We start from the raw sequence: 24034 nt of genomic DNA on the forward strand, positions 1-24034 counted from the left end.
TCTAGATAACAATGGCCTTCTTGCAGCCAAGGAATGATAGGACTCATAGCTTTGCAGTTGTTAAGAGAAAAATACAGGTCTGTGGTAAATACTAAAGCTGATACTGAAGACTGTGATTTATTACTGTAGATTAATAAACTGAGTAAAGAAATGTATTGTTGAAGGCTTTCACAGCCGGATTCAACTGGTTGTTGTGAGTTTTCCGGGCTGTGTGGTCATGGTCTGGCAGATCTTGTTCCTAACGTTTTGCCTGCACCTGCCAAAACATATTTCTCTCTGGTTCCTTCTGCACATGCAGAAAAATGCACTTTCAAACTGCTTTCAATGCTCTTTGAAGCTGTGCATAATAGCAAAATCCACTTGCAAACAGTTGTGAAAGTGGTTTGAAAATGCATTATTCTGTATGTGCAGAAGGGGCCTCTGTGATGCACCTCTGAAGATGCCAGCCACAGACGCAGGCGAAACATTAGGAACAAGATCTCCCAGACCACAGCCACACAGCCCGGAAAACCCACAACATTCAGTTGAATAAAGAAACATTACAGAGTGGAAATCTAACAATCTCAAAAGCCGTAAGAGCAAATTCTTTACTTCAGCAGCTATAACAGTCTGCCACTCATATGGCAATCAGCACTGGAAAATCTCAAAACCGTCATAATAGAAGCTTAGAAATATTTTCTACTTTAATTTCTAATATTTTTAATGAGATCTGATCCTTACACTTCATTTGCAAACATATTTATAGAAGCATTATCTATTCAGTTCCAGACATACAAGCAGTAAACAAGCAAAAAAGCGACCATGTACTTGGGTACAGAAAATAATACAAAATATGAAAAAACTCACAGAAAGTAAAAAGAACATATGGTGCATCCTTAAAGAATCTGTCAAGGCTCTCTTGGTTGCTCATGGAGAGCCATAATCATAATTACCATTACCTAGAAGAGCCACATTTACTTCCATCCCCTGGAATGAAATCTGTACCTTAGGGAGGCTTGCAGATTACCTGTTTCTCCTGCAGCAGCTGTTTCAAGGTGGGATCTCAAAAAATCAAAGTGGGCTTATGGAAAGTTTCAATAAGAGAAGGAGAGAACTTGAATACATGTGTGTCAAGGTCAAAGTATCCATCCAAGGAGGTGGTGGCTAATGGTAGGTACTGGTGCAAGGCTATTCTTCTACAGGCTACCTGTAATGGGAAGGTTGGGCAGTTCCAGTCACAAATATTGTATACTAAAGTCCTCAGGCTGCTAGGGAGCTCCGTATATTTGCCCGAAAGCAAAGTTTCTCCCATTGGCACTCAGCTCTGTGAAACAAATCCCCTTTGTGCCTTCCTTCTACCACTTTGGGCACAATACCACTAACAGTGGAATCTCAAGTAGGTCTACTCAGAATCCTTTCAGGTCTATTCAGTGAACATCCTTAGAATAGTATTCTTACAGACCAATCCACATGGGGCAAATGCTCAAAGGGAATAGCAGAGGGCCATGCCACTGCATTTGTCCCTTTTGCTGGCACAGCGGGCATCCCCCACTGGTAAGGGGGCAAAAATGCCAGTGGCTGTCCACTCTTCAACTTGGCAGGGGCAAAACCTGAAAGTCAGGGCTGCCTTGGAGCAGCACTGGCATCTGCTAGATGTCGGTGCAGGGTGGGTTGGGGCATTCCTGAGAGTGGAGCAGATGTTATTCAGCTTCCACTGGCATTCCAGCCCAGGGACCACAGCCCTCAGACATGCAAACTTAAACTGCACAAAAGTGTGGATGCTTGTCCTTGTACTGCCCCTTAAGATCCATTTGTTCCTTAGAGGAAAATTTGCTGGTGGTACTTGGCCCAAAAAATATCCAGCTGGCCACCCTTTATGTTCTTGCCCCCTGCCTGCTGGAACAAGATCCCTAGTGAGATCAGGGCCCTGCAGGTCTCCACAGAGCCTGTAAAACCGAGCTGTTCCCCCAGGCTTTTCCATCGGACCAGCCAGATATGAATTGAAATCAAATTGTTGTTGTGACCTCCCAGGGATGTGTAAGCATGTAGGATGGTGCCATCTACTGTGAATGTTTTGAAGTGTTTTTATATGTTAATATTTATGATTATCCTGTTTTTATATTGTTTTACTATTAAATAAAAAAATAAAACTGCATGACCCTTAGGGCAATTCAGGCACCAGGATGTTTTGTTTTTTTGTTTTCCCTCCCTTCTGTACCACTCAAAGTCCCACTGGAGACAGTGGGGGCATTCCCTTGGCTACGCTGCCTCCAGCCACTGCAGCATTTCCCCCACTACCACAACCACTGGACTGCACTGTTAGGATGGTAGTATGAGAAAAGACATACAAAAGTAGAGGTAATTCTGATCCCATTCTTAAGAGCTTTCATTTAGCATTAAAAACCAGTTATTTTATATTTTATTTTAAAGTGATTATTATATCTTTAACATTTTAGAATGCTTATTCTTGCAGTTTATAAAACATGCTTTACAACATTAGGGACTTATTTCCTGTTCAATTTATTATTTGAATACTGTAAAGCAATCCTAATGTCCTACATACTGATAATTAAAAAGCAAGTGACAGGAAACAATTTAAGCTTATTTAGAAGGCCAAAACAAAGATCATCAGAATAAATGTAACCCTTTTTTAACATCACTGATGTTTAGTAAGCAGCTTTAATTTCTTCCTCTTGTTAGTTAAGTTAGTCAAATAGACAATGCCCTCATAGAAATTCTAGATAAAAGATGAATTTTACTTATTCACTACAACCACATATGATGGTATATGACATTTCCTTCTGTAGAGACTAGATAATAGGGATCATTTTAATGTCAGTCAAGTATTTATTGTTTGAGCCATTGGCTATAACAATACAGAGATACATGCAGTTAAAACAGTAACTTAGTTAAAACAATAATTTAAATTAAAACAATAACTTAGTTTTACATTAAAATATAAATTATTAGTATTTGCAATCTCTAAATTAAAATGCCCCATCAAATACTTTTCACGTCAGATGTTTTTGCAGCTTCTTCAGCTAGTCTAAGTTAATCTCCAGTACTTTGGAACATCAGTCAAACAGCGCTTTAAATACTTTGATCATAATTTCCTAGCCGCCAGGGCAAAGAGAGCCATCTTGTAAGAAACATAGGAATCAATATCAGATAATAAGAAAATCAGTTTCTCATCATCGGACAAAAAAGCTGTCCTAGGTAGTATTGGCTCCAAAAACCTTTTCCTTATTTCTGAATATAAAGGACAGGAGAGTATGTAGATCATTTTAATGGTTTATATAAGATAATTTCAAAGACAACTGGAAAAGGATAATTTCAAAGACAACAGGAGTATGGGTTTCATATAACATCAGTGCCCAATGGAGCTCATCAGATCTCAATTAAACTACAGAGAACAAAGGAATGGAAAGAAAATAGGCTCAGTCATAGATAAAACTGGAGTGACTGCAAACTGCTGCATGACAACAAATAGGAGGATCCTTCTAGAGACTAAAAGCCCAATCCAGAGCATGGGAAGGCAGCGAATTCCCCTGTGAATGCAGTGCAGGCTCATGTCAATTGGGATGCCTACCCCGCCCTGACATAAGGAGCACCCCTGTAAGCAGTAAGGGCACCCATGCCTCCAGGGGGTGCCATGGAACTCTGTGGTGCCCGCTTGGCATGGAATTATGTGCCAATGAGGAAGGGGGTGTTCCAGAACCAGGACCAGGGGTACAGGCAACTGCAGGCAGCTTCCACCAGACTTTCAGCCCCTGGACTCCACTGGTCTCAAACTTGCACTACGATACCTGTGGTGCAAGTTCCTTTCCCCTATGGGATTTTGTGGGGGCAGGAGGATTTTGTGGTTTTCCTCCTGCCTGTGCCACCAGGGAACCCAATAGAAGGAGGCACGGCTGCGATGTTTTCCAGCCACCATGCTCCCCCGTTCCCATATGGATTGGCCTGTCTGGGCTTTTCTGCATTTTCTGGTTCCTCACATCTAACTTCCTGTTTTAAATTGATGTTTTTTAAATTTTGTGCTGTCAAATTGATCACTATAGGGAGAAAAACATGTGCAAAAGAATCTGCAGGAGATATGCTTCATTTAAAGCTGTGTGATGTAAAACTGAGTACTAGAGGGACCAAACACATGTGAAACTGACACCTCCCCCCCTGAAAGAAACAGGAAGTTAGACATGAGGTACATGCAGTAATGTCCTGTATTCTACCCATAAGCCTAGAAGATGCATCTTATCATTACGTTTCTTTTCTTTCAAAAACTAACACATCTTTCAGCAGAGGCATAGCTAGGGAAAATGGAGCTTGGGGCAAAATCTGAGGGGGCCCTGAGGGGGCACACGCACGCACACACACACACACACACAAGCATCAGGTCATTTCAAAGTCACCAGCACATTATAGAACATACCCCAACTCACAAATCTGGGTAAAATCAAGATCCAGATGATTTTAAATGAATTCATATGATTTTTGCATTGGAATAAAATGAAACCACCATGAAACCATAGAACATGTCTTAATCTACAGGCAGCACCAAAACAATCACACATTCCATGCTCTGCAGTGCCACAGTGGTGCAAAAACCTGCTTGAAAAACACGGATTCTCATAATTTTTGAACTGTCATCCCAAAATCACCAAAATCACCTGCACATCACAGCTCATACCCCTAGACACATGTCTGAACACAATAATCCTGCATCCAATGCTCCATGGCACCACAGTGCACAAAAATGTGGTTAAAACACACAGATCCTCATGGATCCTCCTGATCTTTGCACTTGGTCACCCCAAAACCACCAGCATATCACAGCTCATACCCCTGGCAACATTTCTGAACACAACGATCACACATCCCATGCTCTGTGGCGCCGCAGTGGCGCAAAAACCTGCTTGAAAAACACAGATCCTCCTGAAACCCCTGGCCCTAAAAATGAAGTCTGGTGGTGACAGTTAAGTTTCCATAACTTGCTTGTTGTTAAATAGCTTTTAGGTATTAATAAAAAGTTTTAAACTGTAAGTTTCCACCAAAAATAAGTGTCCCTTTATCATATCCCCACCCCAACCATTGCAATTTACAACCAAAAAAATGCTGGGTGCATTCTAGAGATGGGGTGTTCTCTTCAACAATACATTCTAGAGATGTTAAGGGAAACACCAGTGAGACCCAATAGAGCCCACCATGAGCTGTGTACGAGCTACAGGACATGATACCAAAGTGGGTGGGTGTGGGTGTTCCAAGGACAGACATTTGGGGTCCCTTGACCAACAAGGCGATGTACAAAGGGTGCACTGAAGGTTGTCCCCCCATGCGAAGCATATTGCTCTTGGGCTTCTGGAATGAGTGCAGCTGAGTTTTTATGGTGGTGGTTGACTCCCAAGGATTGAAAACTTTGCAATCTTCCTAAACTTGGCAGCTTGTTAATTTGATTGCTCAGCAGCACAAAGGCTGGCAGCTTTGACTGATGAGCAAAACTCTGCTTTGGACTTCAAGAGGCATTGCACAGGATTGAGACCTGCCCTGTCTGCACCATCAAGCTAGGAACTGTGATTTGTGTTTCCCCTTCCAAAAGAAGACAAGTACTCTACAAAAATCCTCAGAAGTCTATCTGGAAAATATTCATATCCCCCAAAGGGTGCCACTTTTTATGCATAATATTTGCACGCACCTGGAAACTGCTGCATATTCACCTCTGCCTTGGGGGCATGGAAGCAAACTTCAGAGGAGACACTGCAGGTTTCGGTAAGTCAAAAAATAGCCTGAGCCCCTACACATCCTTTTCTCTTTGGCTGCCGCCACAATTTGCACTGTTTTGTTGCACACAGAGACAGCAGATCTGGCCCCTTCTAAATGCATTTGTCCGAGATGGGCTTCTTTTCTGACCCACCATCTAAAACTATCCTGTATTTTACAGGTGCATATAAAGTGTGATATGCAATAAACAGCAGACTACCTGGTAAAGTGAGGGATGGAGGAGAATCAAGCAAATTTGAATCATACCCATGCCATGTAATTGTACAAAGGCTATCTGACTAAGCTGAGCTCAAAGCTCCAAAGAAGAGAACAGAACAAATCTTTGATATGCAATCTATAGGGTCTTGGTGGTTCCATCAGTTCTTATTATTGGAGTGGGGGAGGTCTGAGATCCTTCATATGGAAACAGAGCTAACCTCTGCACCTGAGAATTTGGAGACAAGATAATGAAAATGGATAGGGGCTTTTTTTTTTTTCAAATCATAAAGCAATACCTCCTCACCTCCAGCAAATGATATTTCAGATTTCTGCTGCCAAACAGCATCAGGCATTGGAGGTGGGGGCAGAAGAGGGGATTGACTTAGGTGCTGCAAAGATTTGCATGCAAACCACTGCAAGCACTTGCACACACAGGTAAGCCTGCCTTGCCAGGAAGCCTGCTTCCCTCCCCCCTCCAATTCTTTCAACTTATGGTTCAAGAATCCGCCAGCTCTTCCAAAGACGGCATTTTAAGTCTCAGCTGGTCAGACAGCTTGTGGTTTATATGAAAGTTCAAGAGAAAGCCTTGAACACTTGACATTAGATCCCAACTGTTTATTTTGTGGCTCATGATACACTGCTAGCTATTGTTCTTGAAATTATGTGCCTTTATACTCAATCTAAGAACAGTTCAACTTAATTAACAAATGTAGCCATTTGATCAGAAATAATTTTGAAAAGGAAACAAAAATATTACATTTTATGAGCTACAGGTGTTAAACATCCATATAATCATAAATTGTTTTGTTAGACTGCCAAAGAAACCAAAACAATCACCTATTATAGAAAGCTGAAAAACAACAGTTAACTGTATATGAAACACGTCATTATCAGAGAATGACTATGGCAGAGTATTAGAAACACAGGTAATTTTTTTCCCTTAAATTTTATTCAGGTTAGCAGGTAAGCAACTGGATATACAGAAGCAAAGGTGACAGCAAAATGTAGGTGAAGGGACTACCGGTATGTGACCTTCTCTAAGTCTTAGTAAGAAGGATTTGTTCTCAGGTAACTCCCTCCTCCCCATGAAGTGCCATATCCTACAATTTTGGAGATACTTTTCAATCATTTCAGGGGAAAAAACCATTAACCTACTATTTTTCAGAGGACATGAGATCCCACTAAGGGTAGCTCTACTTTATTTTTAAAAAGTAATGTAGACATGAACAACAAAAATATTATAATAACCTTACTCCTACCTCTATTAACAACATCTGAATGTAGTTAAACATGTACCAAACATTCTGCAGCATAACACAAGCCTTTAATGTCTGATACACACCAATGTAAGGAAACTTAGCAGTCAAGGAACAGAAGATGCACTTGCTTATTTTATTAAGATATTTGTATCTCATCTTTTGATTTTATGAAAATTCTAGTGTGAATAAGAGCATCCCATTAAAATAAACAACAACAATTTAAATATAAGCAAAATCAAGCTACCACAGAATTAAAACCGGAGAGTCATAAGAAGGAAAATAATCAAACAACAATCAAAAGTAGCATTTAGCCAAGGAAACTGTCCTGAAAAAAAAAACACCTTTCCCTGGAGTACTTACACCAGTAGAAAGGAAGAAAGCCAAACTAGAAACTTATAAATGAAGAACTTAAAAGCTAATAAATGTATGCAGAAAACAAAAGGTAGAAATAGCATTTTTCACAACAAAGGCAGAAAAGCCTATCAGGATCTATATGATTTTAAGCTATTAATTTATAATCATCACCATCATCACTATTACTGTTGTAATTTTGCCCTTCTCCATGGACCTCAAGATAGTATGTAGGGGCCTTGATTCCACTTGGAATTTCCACAGTTTTGAAGGGAGTGGTGGTCAATCACCTATTCTCACCATAACCATCTAAGATACCCCTACAATGTAGCTCCCCCTAGGCACTGGGTGGGAGAATACCACTGTGTGGCAATGCTAGTTTGTCTGCCATTTGGAATTCTGTAACAGCTTCCTGAAATAAGTTACTACTGGCAATAAACCATGAAAATTTCTGAGAGATGAGAAAATTTTGAAAATCATCTCCCCCTGATGCCCATGGAAATGCCAGGTGAAATCCAAATTAGGATTTTCCCTGATCTCTTCACAGCTCTTTTAGATAGGTTATAATGCAAGATTAACTAAATAGGTACTCTCATCATATTCAAGGAAATCATGCCTCTATCAAATTCTTCAAACAAGCAGGAAAATATATCATCGTACTGACCTGACCCAACCATAGTCATTCTTTTGATTTTCTTGTTGGTTGTAATCTTGAAAGATTTTAAGTAGATGTCTATGCTGAGGTTCAGACCTGTGCTGTACAATTACTCAAAACAAAAAAAAAGCTAATTGTAACCCTGAATCTACACTGTGCTGCTTTAGGCTGATATTTGAGGGCTATATGTTCAAGTTATAAAGTTTAGAGTGACCTTTGAGCATTAGATGTTCAAGTTAGCAATTTTTTTAAATTAAAAAAAACTGGGGAAGTAAGAGTTCCTGCAGCAAGAACTTCAAAGGAAGCTTCCACTCTTGGCTACAGCTCAATAACATCTGTGACTCATGAGCTGATTACACACTGGCGCTGGGGGGACTGGAAGCGCATAAGGGCAATAAATCTTGTCCTGACGTGCTTCCTCTTTGCAATGCACTAAGAGAGGAGGTACGTCAGGGCAAAAAATCTTGTCCCAACACACTCCCTCTTGTCCCACGTGTGCTTCTTGCTTTACCTGGGGAAAGGGAGAGAACTTCTGGAGCAGGACAGAGGTGGAGAACAGCTAGCAGTGGGTAATTGGCCATTCTTGCCCTACTAGAAGAGCTGATCACTTGGGTAATCCATGAAAATCAAAATGTGTGGTCAGATCTTTGCCAAGTTCTGTTTATGTCTTTTTCATTACCACTACAGGTACTGATCACTTTCAGTATTTAACATGACAGAGCAATTGCTAGTCCAATGGGGTTCACCATTCCATCAAGTATTTCTGAGCAAGCTGCAAAATAGGATATTTTTCCAGGTATTAACTGTGGTTAGTAACACTAAGTTAACTTTCATGAATTAACCATACCCAGCTGGGTCTTACGCAGAAACCACAATTTCTGTATGAGGTAACACTAGTTTGTCTGCCATTCAGAATTCCATTACAAACTAGGTCAGTGAGTGGTTTCCCTGCCTGAAGAACTTGAAGCCTTCTTCAGGAGCTTGGCCTGACCTAAGAGAGAAAATTAGGCTTCTTACCTCAGGAACTATAGTGGGAGGAGGGGTACTGGGGAGGATTTTAATGGTCAGAATAAAGATCCTGACTATTGTCTGCCTGAGCCGAGGTAGAAAAACTGACTGTAATAGAACTGCCAATTTCTAGCTAAAATCTGGGTTTCCAGCAATGGTGGCACTTTACTTTGAACAGCAGAAAATAAATCACCAACCCATGATTTCTTTCCCATACAGCTAGCCTTAGCTCCTGCCACTGGATTTTAGAAAATGCTAGCTGCTTCTGCTTTAAGAGGTGCTTACAGTCAGACTTAAGGGATACCAGGGAATTTATAAATGATATAAATATTTTATTTATTTATATTTATATTTTAGATTTCTAGGCCGCCTCTTCCCCGAAGGGCTCGATATATTATGATATATTTGGCAGGTATACTTCATAAGCTATTTTTCCGGCTTGTCAACTCTCCTGGTCAAATCATCCTCACAGCCCTTTAGGCTGTAGTGGTTTGTCCCAGGTCAGGTAACATCTTACAGTGCAATCTATGGGACATGGAGCGGTTCTGTGGCAGCTGGGGACAGTGGGCGAATCCCCCACTGGGAAATTAAAGGTGGATACATCCAGGTTTCAAAAGAAACAGTACCTTTTCATCATGCATTCTCCCTCCCCACTTCACTGAAGACCTTGATGACTATCAAGGATTCAAGCAATGTAACATTCCCCACGAACACGCAATCTGCTTGGTGGGTGTATTCTTCCTCATCCTGATTGGCTGTCATGTTGTGTTGAGGCGGGACCTTTTTTGTTTTGTTTTTTCGCAAGCAGCTACGTAACTATGTAACTACATTACTTCGTAGCTGTGTTGGTGGAATTTGATTGGCTATTGGGTCAAAGTGGGAACATTACTCCGCCCCTAATTGAAAATTCATATTTTCGTTTTTACGTTGCTATGTGGCACATATGAACAATTTTTTACAAATCATTGTCTCATAGCAACGTTATTTCGTTGCTATGTAGCCATGCCCAGTGCACAGTAAAAAAAAAAGGGCTGTGCACGCTCGGCGCACAGCCCACTGCACTCTGATTGGCTAGAAGGCTCCAAGGGTAGGAACAATAAGACACCTCTGTCCCCTGTTTTTCCCCACCGAACCAGCTTCAGCGCTTGATTGGCTAAAAGGTGCACTTCAATGTAGGTTCTGAAAAAACACATGATGAGGGTGGGAATACACGCCAGAACCTTGATGAAGCCGAGTTTGGCACTTGAGCAGTGGGGAGTTCTGACTAAAAGCATGATTTATCACGTGAATATCATGCAATTAATCACCCGTGGGGAATCACCCAGTGTCACATCCTAAAGGGTTTCAGATAGTGTGGGTGGCCTTGAAAACTGAAAACCTTGCCAGCTGACCTGAAAACCTTATTGCAGCCCAATGGGTTATGCCATACTAAAACATGGCATACATTGCCAAGTGTTGTAGGGGGTGTTCCCAGGGTAAAAGCCCTGTGGAAGTCAACTAAAGTTGTCTCTACCCTCAGGAATGCTCCCAGACTTCCCCCCACTTATGTCAGCATGATCTCCCACAGCAGAAAAGCATTGACTCGAGCACCAATCACCACCGACATATTAGCCCCTTCGCTGGCACCTTTGGCCTTTGTGCTGACAGAGTGGGTAGCCAAGTGGGCAGGCACTCATGCCACTTTCATGAGTCCTTTTGCCACCCCCAGTGGATTGGACTCTAAGAGAGCTAACTATAACCTGATAAAATTTATAAAGGATACACTTTAAAAAGATACATGACAGTGGACTATAACACCATGAATGTCTGTTGTACATTTTATCTTGCTCTTACTGCATTGTTTTATATATGCTATATTATCTGTTGCTGTATATATTATCCTATTCATAATAGCACCCCCCCTCCCCCGGCAGTTCCATTCCCTATACTGTTAGCTCTATCATGTTGAATATCTGGGGTTCACTTTCAGACTTTTGTAATCATAGTCCTATTGTATTGCCCATCAGAGGCCTCATTCTATTGGCTACATTGACGTAAACTGTAATTCACCTTGAGTTTCAGTAAGGTGGACTATAAATCAATCAATACAAAGTCTCCTCACCGCCGAAAAGCCCAAAAGGATGGTGTGAGTCCAAACCCCTGGCACTGGTATTCCAGCAGGCAAAGGTGAGGTGGAAGCCAACTAATGTCAATTCCACCCCTGGCCACACCTTCAGAATGCCCAAACTATGCCTTTAGAGGGCACAGGAGCACTGACGCAGCACTCTGAGCTGTGTCTGCCCATCCTGGAGGGATGTGGCAGCCACCCATATACCCCTCAGGGAGCCACCCAGATATGCCCCTCAGGGAGGGCAAATCCACTGGTGCAGCCCCATGCCACCTCCATGTGCAGATCCCCCCTGCTCTAGATTAGGCCATTAAGCAATTGTATTTACTGTTATAAGAGAAACAACAAACTCCACATTTTTTATTTTACTTAAAACACAATCATTTGAATTTCTTAAAGATAAATGTTAGGGTGGATCATACTTTTATTCATTCAAGCACAGCTTACAAATGTTAGTAACATCAAGCAACATCTATCCCTTTAACAATCCAACTGGTATACGTATTCCTTTCAATCAGGTCATACTGAACATTTAAAACTAAATGGGTCCTAAGGAGACTTTTTCTCAATTCCTAGGGCCTCAGTATTCAGCCTATCACCTTGGCCTTTACAGGTTTCCTCCAGCATCAGATCACCCATCTATCCTTCCGTTCTTGCTGTTGCTGAACAGCTGAAAAGTATGCATCAATGTGATCCAGAAAAGGATGTTTGTGCTGATCTTTTGATACAGTAACATAGGTAACTTCCCTAATGGTAAAATGCTTCTAAATCTTCAATGCTAATTTTTTCCCAATGTGTACCACACATTGGGAAAAAATTAGCATTGAAGATTTAGAAGCATTTTACCATTAGGGAAGTTACCTATGTTACTGTATCAAAAGATCAGCACAAACATCCTTTTCTGGATCACATTGATGCATACTTTTCAGCTGTTCAGCAACAACGCTCCTAAAATAGAACTCAAAATTGTATATCACAGTATTTATAATAATGTGTTTATATGCAATTGCTTCTGCCCCCAATATTAAAATCATTTTATATTGAATGGGATGGTGCTGCTAAAATGCATATATGTATTACAGCTATTGAAATATGTTTACAGTAAACACAATGTGTGGTTGGAAAATGCTTTCAGAATATTAAATATGAAATCTGCCACTCTGGGGATTTCATATTTTGCCAGTATGGAGTATGCTGAATTATGTTATCTCTAAGACATTGTTGTTCAAATACTGTGCTATTGTATTTTACATAAATAAATAATACTATTACCATTCAAATAGGTGTGTGTTTTTCTATCATATATTCAAATACATTTTGAAATGGAAGGATATAGTCATGTAGAAAATACCTCACAACACTCTTGCACAGGATTTTCAGGTTCACTGGGAACACAACAAAATACAATTTCTAACATTTCCACTGTGGATTGAATTTCAGTAGCTAACATTCAACACCAAAAAGAACCACTGAAAAAACATTTTCATTTAGCTCCTCATTTTTTAACAGTGCTAAAATAAAGCTAAGGGTTTTATTAATACACACACACCCCTACATGCAACTAAAACATATAGAAACAGTATATAGCTTTGTTATAACCATGAATTAAGTTCAGAAAGTGCATTTACAAGATACATTCTTCATTTATGATTATGGAAGTCTGATCCTCTGAGTGCAGTGTTACTTCTGGCCTCATTCAGGGAAATGGAATGGTGACTGAATGATTTAGGATAAATAATGTTTTGTTTGCATTTACTCTTCATTGTAGATAGTTTGGGAAGTGCTTTTGTTTTTGAACATTCAGTTTCCTTTCACCCATACTGAACTCGTTTGTTATTTATGCAACAATCTCAAATGTATTTTTTTTCTTTTATAGTTTTCCAACAAGCCTTTGAATGGCAATTAAGGGTTGCCTGAGCTTTCACCAGAAGCATACCAATTTGCACTCTGATGTCTGCTGATGCACCATCTTGATGCACACTGACGTCCACTTTGGTAGAACCTCTGGTTGAAGAATAGGTGCAGATAATTAAAAATAACTACTCATTTTCTCTAGTCTGATCTAGTTATGCTTTAAAGCTGTGATTCAGTCTTTGTGTAATAATCAGCAAGGTGTCATGGACCACCCTAGTTTAGTATGGGAAGATGAGTCCTCATCAGAGGAGGAGTACAACTCTCACCCCCAAGCCCTCCTTGGCAGTTTCACCCAATGAGTCTGATGGGTCAGGGCTTCCCCAAAGGGACCAGGATTAGTACCACTACAACACAATGAACAAGAGGGACCCTCAAGGCAGAGAGATCTAGCATCAACGTGCACATTTCCAGATCTACCACAGTCTCCTGAAGAGTTCCAGGATCAGAGAAGGTGAAGAGCAAGGGCTTAGGCTTGGATCAGACACAGGTCTGTGCTTTGCCCATCTGCCTGGTTTTGCTAGTGGTGAGCATTGAGTATTTATGAACCAAAACATAAAAAAGTAGTCTGACCTACCTGGACAGCATATCTTGTTGGATTTTGGGCTGGCCAATTTCAGCGGGAGGGGGAGAATGAGAGACGTGCTGCTGTAGCTCAACCAAGGACTGGTAGTACTGTTGTTGTTGATGTTGCTGCTGTTTATAACGAGACAAACTGAAAAACAGCCCTAAAATGGCTTTCAAATTCCCATTCCTTATCTCTGCAAAAAAAGGGTAAAAATATCAAAATTAAACTTTTGAATGTTCTTTGAATATGGCTCTTCTTTATTCTGTCTCCACCTACCATCCACCATGAACTTCTTTTATGATGTAATTCTATACCAAGTACTTTTCACCATGGAAATAGCTCATTAGGTACACATTGAAGATATTTTCTAGACAAAAATCTATGGGCATTCCAATTATAAATATGTTTTCGGAGCAGCCCCCATGCATTTCAGATAACAAGGTGGGTAAGGTTGATTACGACAATTTAGGACTAAATATTTTAAAAATAAAATAAAAAGACCGGTAGTGGTTTATTTTTTCTGAAGTTGGTCCAAATTTAAGTTCATTCTGTGCCAATTACTACTTTCTTGGCTTCTAAAAGTCCTTAGAACTAGTTGCAGGAGTTTCAATTGCAGCACAGACAGGTTCCTGTAGATCTTATTTTGTCACAATGCAGAAGGAAAACAGACTGGGAGACTTCATTGACTGGTGGTAGGAGAAGGAGAAGAAGAATCTCAAAGCAGCTTACAAACTTTTTCCTTTCCTCTCTCCACAACAGACACTTCGAGAGGTAGGTGGGGCTGAGAAAGTTCTGAAGAACTGTGACTAGTTCAAGGTCACTTAGCAGGCTTCATGTGGAGGAGTGGGAAAACAAGTCCAGTTCATCAGATGAGTCCACCACTCATCTGGAAGAGTGGGGAATCAAACCTAATTCTCCAGATTAGAGTCCACCACTCTTAACCACTATATCATGCTGGCTCTGTGTTGACGACTACTTTCTTGGCTTATAAAGCTCTTTAGAACTCCTTAGTCATTTGATTAGTAACAGTAATACTGGACAATGTTTATGGTGTATTTTTATGCTGGTCTGGGTTTCTAATATTGAAGTTTAATCTCAGACGTTTAATGGTTTATTTTTAACATTTCTAAGAAACAGATTTCTGGAAAGAATGAATAAAATTTTCTACATAAATAATTTAATGTGCATCACTTTTCTGGTGCCATCGAACTTGAACTTCCACTGAAATCAGTTCATTTGTTGGCTTTGTTGGGTAAGACCAATACTGTAGAGTGGGAATGTTTTCCCTCCTCCACCCTACTATACACAGTGAAAACAAAGGGGGAAAAAGGGTTATTGGTTTATTTGGAGTGGGGTGGTGATGATTAACAGAAAACAAAAATTGAGCTAATGAGAACACAGACACAGTTCTCATTTTCTAGTACAGTTAAGCAGGAGTGAGACTGTTGATTTTGGTGGAGTTTATAGTTAGAACTAAAGAGAACATAACATTCTTACTAAAGCACTTTTATGATTACTATGCATACACCTGGCTTACAATGATCCCAGAAATATATGAATAGCATCTACTGCTGGAACAGAGCTATGAGGATGGATTATTAGACCCAGTGGGAAGGTACTAGGTGCTAATAATGATGGGACAAAAAGTGGGACTCATCAGTTTCATGAAGAGTTCCCCCAGTTTTTCCCCAAAATTTAAGCAATGCTTTAAACTCAAAGACAAAAATTCTTTCTCAAGACCAATTTCCAAAAGCATTTAGATAGGACCAATTTCATCCAGCGGCGAAAACAGCTGCTGAGGAAGAAGGGACAGCTTTTGGGTTACAAGAGAGATCATGGAAAATCCCTCTTGTTTCAAATCAGCATTGGGATTCCCTGTGTTAGATCTTTAATTGAAACTTCTAAGGAACTACTCATAGACCTCTTAATGTCTCATCTGCTTTGAGCTTGAGTGAAGTGTGCTAATCTTCCTCTACGGATGGGAAAATAGGAAGGATGGTGTTGGAGTATTCTGGGGCTATCTTTTTCTAACTTCTAGTCCATCTCAGAGCTGATTAGTACCATGAGAATTTCCCACAGGGCATTTAGCACCAAAGTACACATGTGCAAATATACCCTTCAAGGAGCTAACTGTGACAACAGGAATGTGTGTTGTGGGGGTAGGGAGAAAGCGTCTTCTGGTCATTGCAACACATCTCCTATAAGTGCAACATGCCAGATCATGAAAATGTTCTGTCTTATATATATATAAGTATATATACAGTATATATACAGTATATATACAGTATACATACATACATACATACATACATACATACATACATATATATACACACACACACACACACACACACACACATACATACATACATACATATATATACACACACACACACACACATACATACATACATACATACATACATATATATACACACACACACACACATACATACATACATACATACATATACACATCGTACGTACGTACGTGTGTGTGTGTGTGTGTGTGTGTGTGTGTATATATATATATATACATACACACATGTGATGCAATAGTGAAGACAAAAGTAATCATATTGTCTCCATCACAGATAATCAGTTTAAATTGATTTAAGAATAGGCTGTCTGAAAGCAGTCTTTAAGCTTTCAGATAACTTAAAAATAGAAAATAATTATGAAACAATAAATAGTAAAGACAGTAAAAACCACAGCAACCGAAGTATAGAAACATCTAAGTATGCTTCCTAAATACAGCACAGTTAAAAATTAGGCTTTTAAAACTTTACAAAAATACTGAAGAAATGGAATTCCTGATCTAAACATTAATTTAACCTTTAAAAAACAAGATGAAAAGTGCACTGCTATAACTGTATGGTGCAAAGTTGCTGTTTTCTTTAATTGAGGGAGCTTCGTAAGTTGATCTTGAAACTATAAAATCTAATTGTATGTTATGATATGGCACACACAATTAGTCTGTTAAAAGCACAGGGCCCGGAATACAGGCTACATATAAAAAATATTAACACAAACCATGTATTGTACCATTTAATACTGGTTGATGTTACGTGCTTCGGAAGCATTGGTAACTCATGCCCTGACTCCTGGACCTCAGCCTCCAGCAGGACAGTAGCTTGATTTCCTGGCTGACAATGAGACCACTGGTGCAATCATTGATTTTTTGCCAGGCTTATGTACAAACTGGTCTTGTTGCAAATACCCCTTTAGATATATGGGTAGGAATCTAGATTGTGGTTAGTTTTTATTAATGCATTTTTAACGTAGATTGGAAACATGTTTAAAGTAAAATATGTTCATGAAGACTTAAATGCTTTTAAGAGAACTGTTCATCAAAAAGTAAAACATTAAAAATGAAGCTGCTGTGACAAAAAAAACCTACCATGGGTGGAGGGGGGAGAGATAGCAGAAATAAGAACATGATAAATTATCACATGTGATTTTGGAACATCTGTGTTTTAAAATGATCACTGGAAGAGGATAAAATCCCAAAGCATTATGTAATTAGGAGAAAAGTTATATCCATTGTTTTGTTTTTAAATTGGTCCTAGATTTAGTTAGCATCATTAATTGCTTCAGCAATACCAGTAAACTGGCTCACCTTATAAGAACATTTATTATTACTTTACCCTTTCTGGATACACAGAGGCCATTTCCGCACGGCCCATAAACGACGGCCTGGGGGCGGTAAAAACGCTGCCCCCAGGCCGCCGTTTATGATACGCCGCTGCGTAAACGAGCAGCGGCTTAATTCGAATGCGCTTCCTCCCCAGGGCGCTGCCATCGCTTCTAAACAACAACCCCTTTAAAGGGTTGTTGTTGGGAGTGAAGCTGCAGTTCCCAGCGGGCGCTGGTGCAAACCGCTACCGAGGAAGACGCTGAATGCTTCTCCGCTTTGCTTTCACGATAACGCCACAGCCGCTTATATTGGTTACCTCGCTTCACTGTCCTCCCACTTCCAGGGGTCGGAGGGCAGCGTGGGCGGGGCTCCCACGCCAGCAGGCGACGACAAGGACATTGTGAGTAGAACGGAGGAGGGCAAAGAGGCGCCTGCGCGACGCCTCCGCGCGGCCTCCACTTGGCCTGCTCGCACGCTTGCGTGCAAGCGGGCTTGCGCCCCCACGCCGCCAGCACTCTTGGCGGCGTGGGGGCGCAAGGAGGCCGTGCGGAAACGGCCAGAATGATTTATAAAGTGAGAGCAGCAATGAGGAATGTCCTGTACAAAATTCCTAAATTCATAACTACAGTCAGCGGTTAGATAGCTAAATAGAAGACAGAGTGATACTCCCAAAACATCACTTAGCAGAAAGAGAAAGAAATTCTGCAGATTTACAGCTTTGAATTCTTTGAAATATGGCATATTCACATTTCAATGCAATACAACACTGACAATGCATGCCTATAGTTGCTCTGCACACACTGTGGGGAATTGTTTTAATATTTGTTTTAATATTTATTCTGTTGTTATAGTTTTAAATCTACAAACATTAAAAGGTCAAAGTATACAAAAGTCATTTTAAAAACCTAAATGGCTATATTATTATTTTAACAATAATGTTTTTGAGGAACATCTGCATCTGAGGAAGGCAGAAGAATAAACACAATTTTTAACTTTGGTCTTAAATAACCACTTTGCACCATTTCTAAGTGTTTGCACTCCACATCACTACCAGCCTAAGCCACACACAGGTTTAGTTCACAAGATTAGAACACCTGAAAGGAGGATATGTTTTAACAGTTGAAAATAAATGTAAAGCTTCCCACTCCCATTAGTCCAAAATGTATAAGATCCCTTCCAGGATCATCAATTAAATCTATCTTGACTGGGCTGGATGGGATGCAAATATTATACCTACAAACATGCTTAACTGAAGTTCACAGTATCTGACAATGTCCTTCTCTATATGTTTTAGAAAACATCTTTCAGCCATTCGAACTTTTGAACTTTTGTAACTCAAGAAGCTTATTATTTGAAATTGCTCAAAATCTGCTAGTTTGTAATTAAATAGAAATGTCAGTTGTTTGTGATAGATACATCTAACAGTTCCTTAAAAAGGGGGGATTACACAATGTTGTTATGGTTAAAATAGCAAGGATTCTCAAATTCCATCAAAGTCAAATATACTGCGATCATCATATCACAGCATTCTTATGAGATTATTATGTAGAGATGGTACATGTATCACTGTCTCATTTGAGAAATAATTTCAAGTCTACATATATATAATTTGCATTAACTATATCAGACAATGAATGATCAACTTATCAAATTGACCAAGAATATGAAGCATAAACCAGGATTACTCTCACACAACTTAATGAATGTTTTACTTATTAAGTTGTACTGTTACCAAACAAGACATAGATTGTACCCCATTTTCATGATAATTACCATTACAGTGGAATTCATACTAATTTTTTCACTCTATATGTGGAATGCACACGCTGTCTGTTCTCTATATACACTATCTATTTTCTGATGTATATAAACAAACAAGATTACTTCCCTATAGATCTCTTTTATACTAAAAAACTCAGGCTAAAATTTAAAAAATCATGAATAACAGCTGTCTCTTTTCAACATGGTATGTTATTTTTCCTCTGTAAATAAATATTTAAGAAGTTATTTTTCAAGAAGGTATATTGTTATCTGTGCTGACAATATGTTTTTCTTACCTTCAGCAGAAAGACCTTGGACATTTACTCCTCTGGCTGCCAGAAAGCTAAGACAGACATCAACATTCTCAATCTGCAAAAGGAACAAGAAATAGCAAAGCAGTTAAGGACTATTTTGCAAAATGAAGTGAGAAGGCAGCAAATGGGCAGAGGGGGGAAAAAGAGAAATGAATACTTTACATTCATTGCATACTCCAGTTCTTTTCTAAAACTGAGCAAGAATGGTTATGGCTAATTGGGGTACTGCTATAAAAGCTTTCATTGTCAATTTTGGTGCTTAAAAACAGTTCCTAAAGGGGTGATCCAGAATGGCATGCTGACAAATCAGCAACCCACCTACTTAACATAAAACAGGATTCTGTACACTCAAAGAAGTAACAATGAAAGCTCCCATGCAGAAATGAATATTGTGTCGAGTGTCCCAACATGTGGGTTGATACGCTCAATTGCAAGCGTACCAACCCAAACACTTGACAGGCATGCCAAACAGATTTGCCCTAAACAAAGTATGATGTCATAAGTACAGTCATCTTAAAACTTAAGTTTAATCAATTCCTGGGCTTGTTTAAAGTTTAGAAAAAAGACCAGAAGGTAAAAGACTAATTGGGGATGTGAATTCCAGTGCAAGTGTGTGGGGGTCTGTACAAAGTGCCATCAAGTAGCAGCTAACCCCTGGATAGGATTTTCAAGGCAAGTGTGAAGCAGTCTCATTTGCCATTGTCTGTCTCTGTGGAGACTTCCTTTGTAATCTTCCATCCAAGTACAACCTTGCTTAGCTTCTGAGATCTGGTAAGATTGAGATATATAATGCTGCCTTCCCTCCCATTCATTCCAATAAAAACTTCTTTAAAAATGAACCTGAACCCAGATTTTTTAGCATACTTAAGTTTAGTAAAAAATGAATTTTAAAAAAAGAAGTCAGTAATATAGTTAACATATGGATCTTATTCTGGCACCTGGCTGAAGAAACAGATTGGCCATTAAATTCCCTGGGGGGGGGGGGAAGCCAATGGCCTGAGGGGCCAGTTCTCCCCCGCCCCCTTGAGGGTCATCCTACCTACAAGCAAGGATCAGCCTGCATCCCGTTTGGGTGATTTTCACAGCCACTCAGCTGGCTATCCTGGCCTATAGGAGGAAGGCAAACAACTTATTGCTTCATGAATTACTCGACTGTCCCAGCCCCAACTGAGGCAAGCGAGCAGTTACCAGAAGGGAACTGACTACTGTAGCCCCTTGCTAGGCAGATAAGCAGAAACTGCATCCATTGGGTGGGACACAGCTGCCCAGGCCCTGTGAAGGGCAGGCAAGAAAGCAGCTGCTGCAGCCACGCAGGAAATAGCATTTGTTCCTTTCCTCCCACCTCTGTGAGCAATGCTAGGCATGGGCTGGTGGGTAGGGCCCTTTCTGGGAATGTTTTTGCTTCTTGTCTACCCTTGCTTGGCTGTCTGCTTTACAATTCACAGAAGTAAGTGGTAGAGAGAAAGAGGATGGGAGGTGGGGAAGGAGATAAAATAACTGGCATGCAAACTTTCAGCTTTTTCCTCTACTGTGACAGCTGGAGCATGGGTGGATGCTGTGCTGCCAGCCCAGCTTGGCATGACTAGGCCAGATTAGTGGCTGCTGTGGGCCAGCAGGCAGGGAACCCTCACTCTGCCATCTGGGGTCAAGGATGCTGCAGGCCCAGTCAGTTTTTAACAAGCACCAAACAACATGAGACAATAATTCTAGTGTATACCTCAGATGTTTAAGGATCTTTTATTTTTTAAATGTGACTAATTTTGCCCATAATTAACATAATATAACTCAATATCCAAACACACCAGTAGTTCTGCTGTGACTATATAAGATATTCTTCTGTCCGAATGTGTCCATAAATATACCAAATAGTACAATTAGCTATGCTGATTTCCAAATTACGCTTTTGATATTCACAAACCAGTTTGAAAAAAAAAATAAGTATTGCATATATCTTGTCCTCAAATTTCCACCCTGTGACCTGAAACATAACAATACATACATTCATATATACATATATTAGGGATGATTTCTTCAGTGGCAATCCAACTATCACATTTTTCAAGGCCATGGCAAGCACACTCTCTTTAAGACAGCATTCAGTACTTCTGCCTGTCCCGTCTGACTGAACTAAAGTCAGATAGTTGAATCTTTATTTATATTGGAGTCCTCTATGACATCCATGAAAAAGCTCTGAGATAATTTAATCAATCCTGGTAATTTACAGGGCATCACATTAATACATTTATTCTATGCTGAAGTGTTAAGTATAAAAGTCAGTGGTATAAGTGGATGTCGTCAATAGCAAATGGTGCCAACAGCTGCTACTAGTAAGCAAACTTGATTCAAATGGAAAGCACTTTTACGAGTAGAATTGCTGAGTAAAAGTAAATAAAAATATCTCAACTGACAGCATGCTATATGTAGGAGAATGCTTGTCATTTCAAAATACTTGGGAAGTGATTTTTTTTACATGTGTGACAAGAAATTGTAAAAAGAATCAGCACACAATCTATCAACACACAACCTAGCACACATGTATGTACAAACAATGGAAAAGGCATAAGTTCCATTAACAAAAATGAGGTAACTACAAAGGCAAAATCAATGCAGATTTACTGGAGGTGGGAATGAATAAATAACATTAAAACCATTTAAAAATAATTGTGATATTTTACAATGATGTCCAATTTTTAAATGACTGCGGAAAATTTTACTTCCTTACATGGAAACAGTAGAGTTAAAAACTATTCTTTTTTCCTCTGAAGGACCTACTCATATTTCATTTCAGTTTTTTTGTCATGTAAGTGATCCTAACATTATCCCTGAACTCTGTTTTTTGAAATGTAATTAATGTTAGGTTGGTAGCCTGCCATATCTCGAAAGACCTGATGACGTCCCAGCATTTATCCATAAACATAACAAACCTCAGAGTTAACTCACCATTATTCATAAGAAGTTAAGAACTGAGCAATGAAATTGTCTTTCCCTCTGACAAATAGGCCAAATATTTTGGGGGTTTTCTGTTTAGGAAAAAAACAATCTAAAAAGCTCAAGACGCAGGCATGATGCAGAGAAAGTAGAAAGACAGAACGTTTTGCTTTTTCTCATAATTCTAGACCATGGGGTCACTTAGAGAAGTGGAACGGGAGTAGATTCAGGATAAACAAAAGACAGTATTTCTCCACACAACATACATATTTAAGCTGTGGCACACACAGTCTAGGGTTGCCAGGCCCAGCAGCCCAGCCTGGCAACCAGAAGAAGAACAAGTTTACCATAACATGATGCCATGCTGTTGATCAATGGTCACTGATTGGGGGCAGGAAATGCCAGTTGGGAGTAAACAACCCTATCATTGTCACAGGAAATAACAATGGCTACTAGGTCAAGCAGCTGGGGAAATGGCTAAATGGAGACTCTACGCTAAGAGCTAGTATAAGTTGGAATGCCAGTTATTAAAGATCAACACAGGAAGGTCTTGGCCTCCATGCCCTGACCGTAGGCTTACCAGAAACATATTATAAGCCATTGGGAAAACAGAATGCCTCAAAAGCTCTCTGGAATAATTCTGCCTTGCATCATCGCTGGAAAACCAGGAGGGAACCTCTTTGGACAGGCTGTCCCACAGACCTGGGGGGAGGCACTGAAAAAGTATGAACATGAATCACTGCAAAATGTGTCTTTGACAAGGGTAAAACAAACCTAAAATGTGCCATCATGAAGTGCAATTTAAGTTAGTGGAATTTAGTAGAAGGAAATAAAAATTTGTGAGTTAAAAGGCTATATAATGTAGAAGACAGACAGTGATATTTCTTTGCAAAAGTATATGGAAACTGTAATAAAGGGTGGAAATGTTGAGCAATTTTTAAATTCTAATTCAGCAATGTCTCTTTGGAGTCTCCCATCAAGGTTCCTTTGCAGGAAAAAGGTTAACTTTCAGATCAGCAAAAGAGCATCCCAGAGGACTGAAAGGTTGTGCCACGTTTTCAGAAAATGTTGCTATTTTTGATGTCAAGCTTATATTCTTTCTTTCTCATGAACCTGTTTATCCTGTGTAGAGAGCAGAAGGGCACTGTTGACAACTGCTGGATTCATTATGATCCGGATGAAAATAACTTGCGAGTTGGGTGGTGTTTTTGATAGTATTTCCATGACAACAGTAATATCCAGTAAGTATAATTTGCTACTACTGTACCAATTTTAATCATCTGAATTTCCACCACTGGATTTTTGTTACTTTAGATTTATTTAAAATGCACTACAAATTTCTTTTTTCTACTTTAATGTTTAGACAGCAAAAGTAGAGTGCAGGATGCTTATGCTACCTCTCCCATTACTAAAATGACAATCATGATCTTCACCCTCAGAAAATGCTCCAAAAAGTTATCATGATGAAGATGTACAATCTTCACTCCATATTTCTTTGTAGTGTGAAGGAGCAGTTTTGTAATATGAAACAGTAGTCATGGCCAGAAAGAAATCTGTACAAATTGAACCTCTTTTCCGGCTAAACA

General features: G+C 39.7%; 1 protein-coding gene across 5 annotated transcripts in view; it reads right to left on the reverse strand.

Annotated features, from left to right (window-relative positions):
* NAV3 (neuron navigator 3) overlaps positions 1-24034 on the reverse strand; it is a 605012-nt gene that overhangs the window by 182179 nt on the left and 398799 nt on the right. For all 5 annotated transcript variants that reach the window (XM_048499147.1, XM_048499145.1, XM_048499146.1 and 2 more), the window contains exons 5-6: positions 19503-19575; positions 13818-14001 (exon numbers count right to left, since the gene is read on the reverse strand). In XM_048499147.1, the coding sequence (XP_048355104.1) occupies positions 13818-14001; positions 19503-19575 (257 nt within the window). The remainder of the gene's footprint in view (positions 1-13817; positions 14002-19502; positions 19576-24034) is intronic.

Source organism: Sphaerodactylus townsendi, linkage group LG06 (genome assembly GCF_021028975.2).
Source record: "Sphaerodactylus townsendi isolate TG3544 linkage group LG06, MPM_Stown_v2.3, whole genome shotgun sequence".
In the NCBI taxonomy this organism is placed as follows: domain Eukaryota; kingdom Metazoa; phylum Chordata; class Lepidosauria; order Squamata; family Sphaerodactylidae; genus Sphaerodactylus; species Sphaerodactylus townsendi.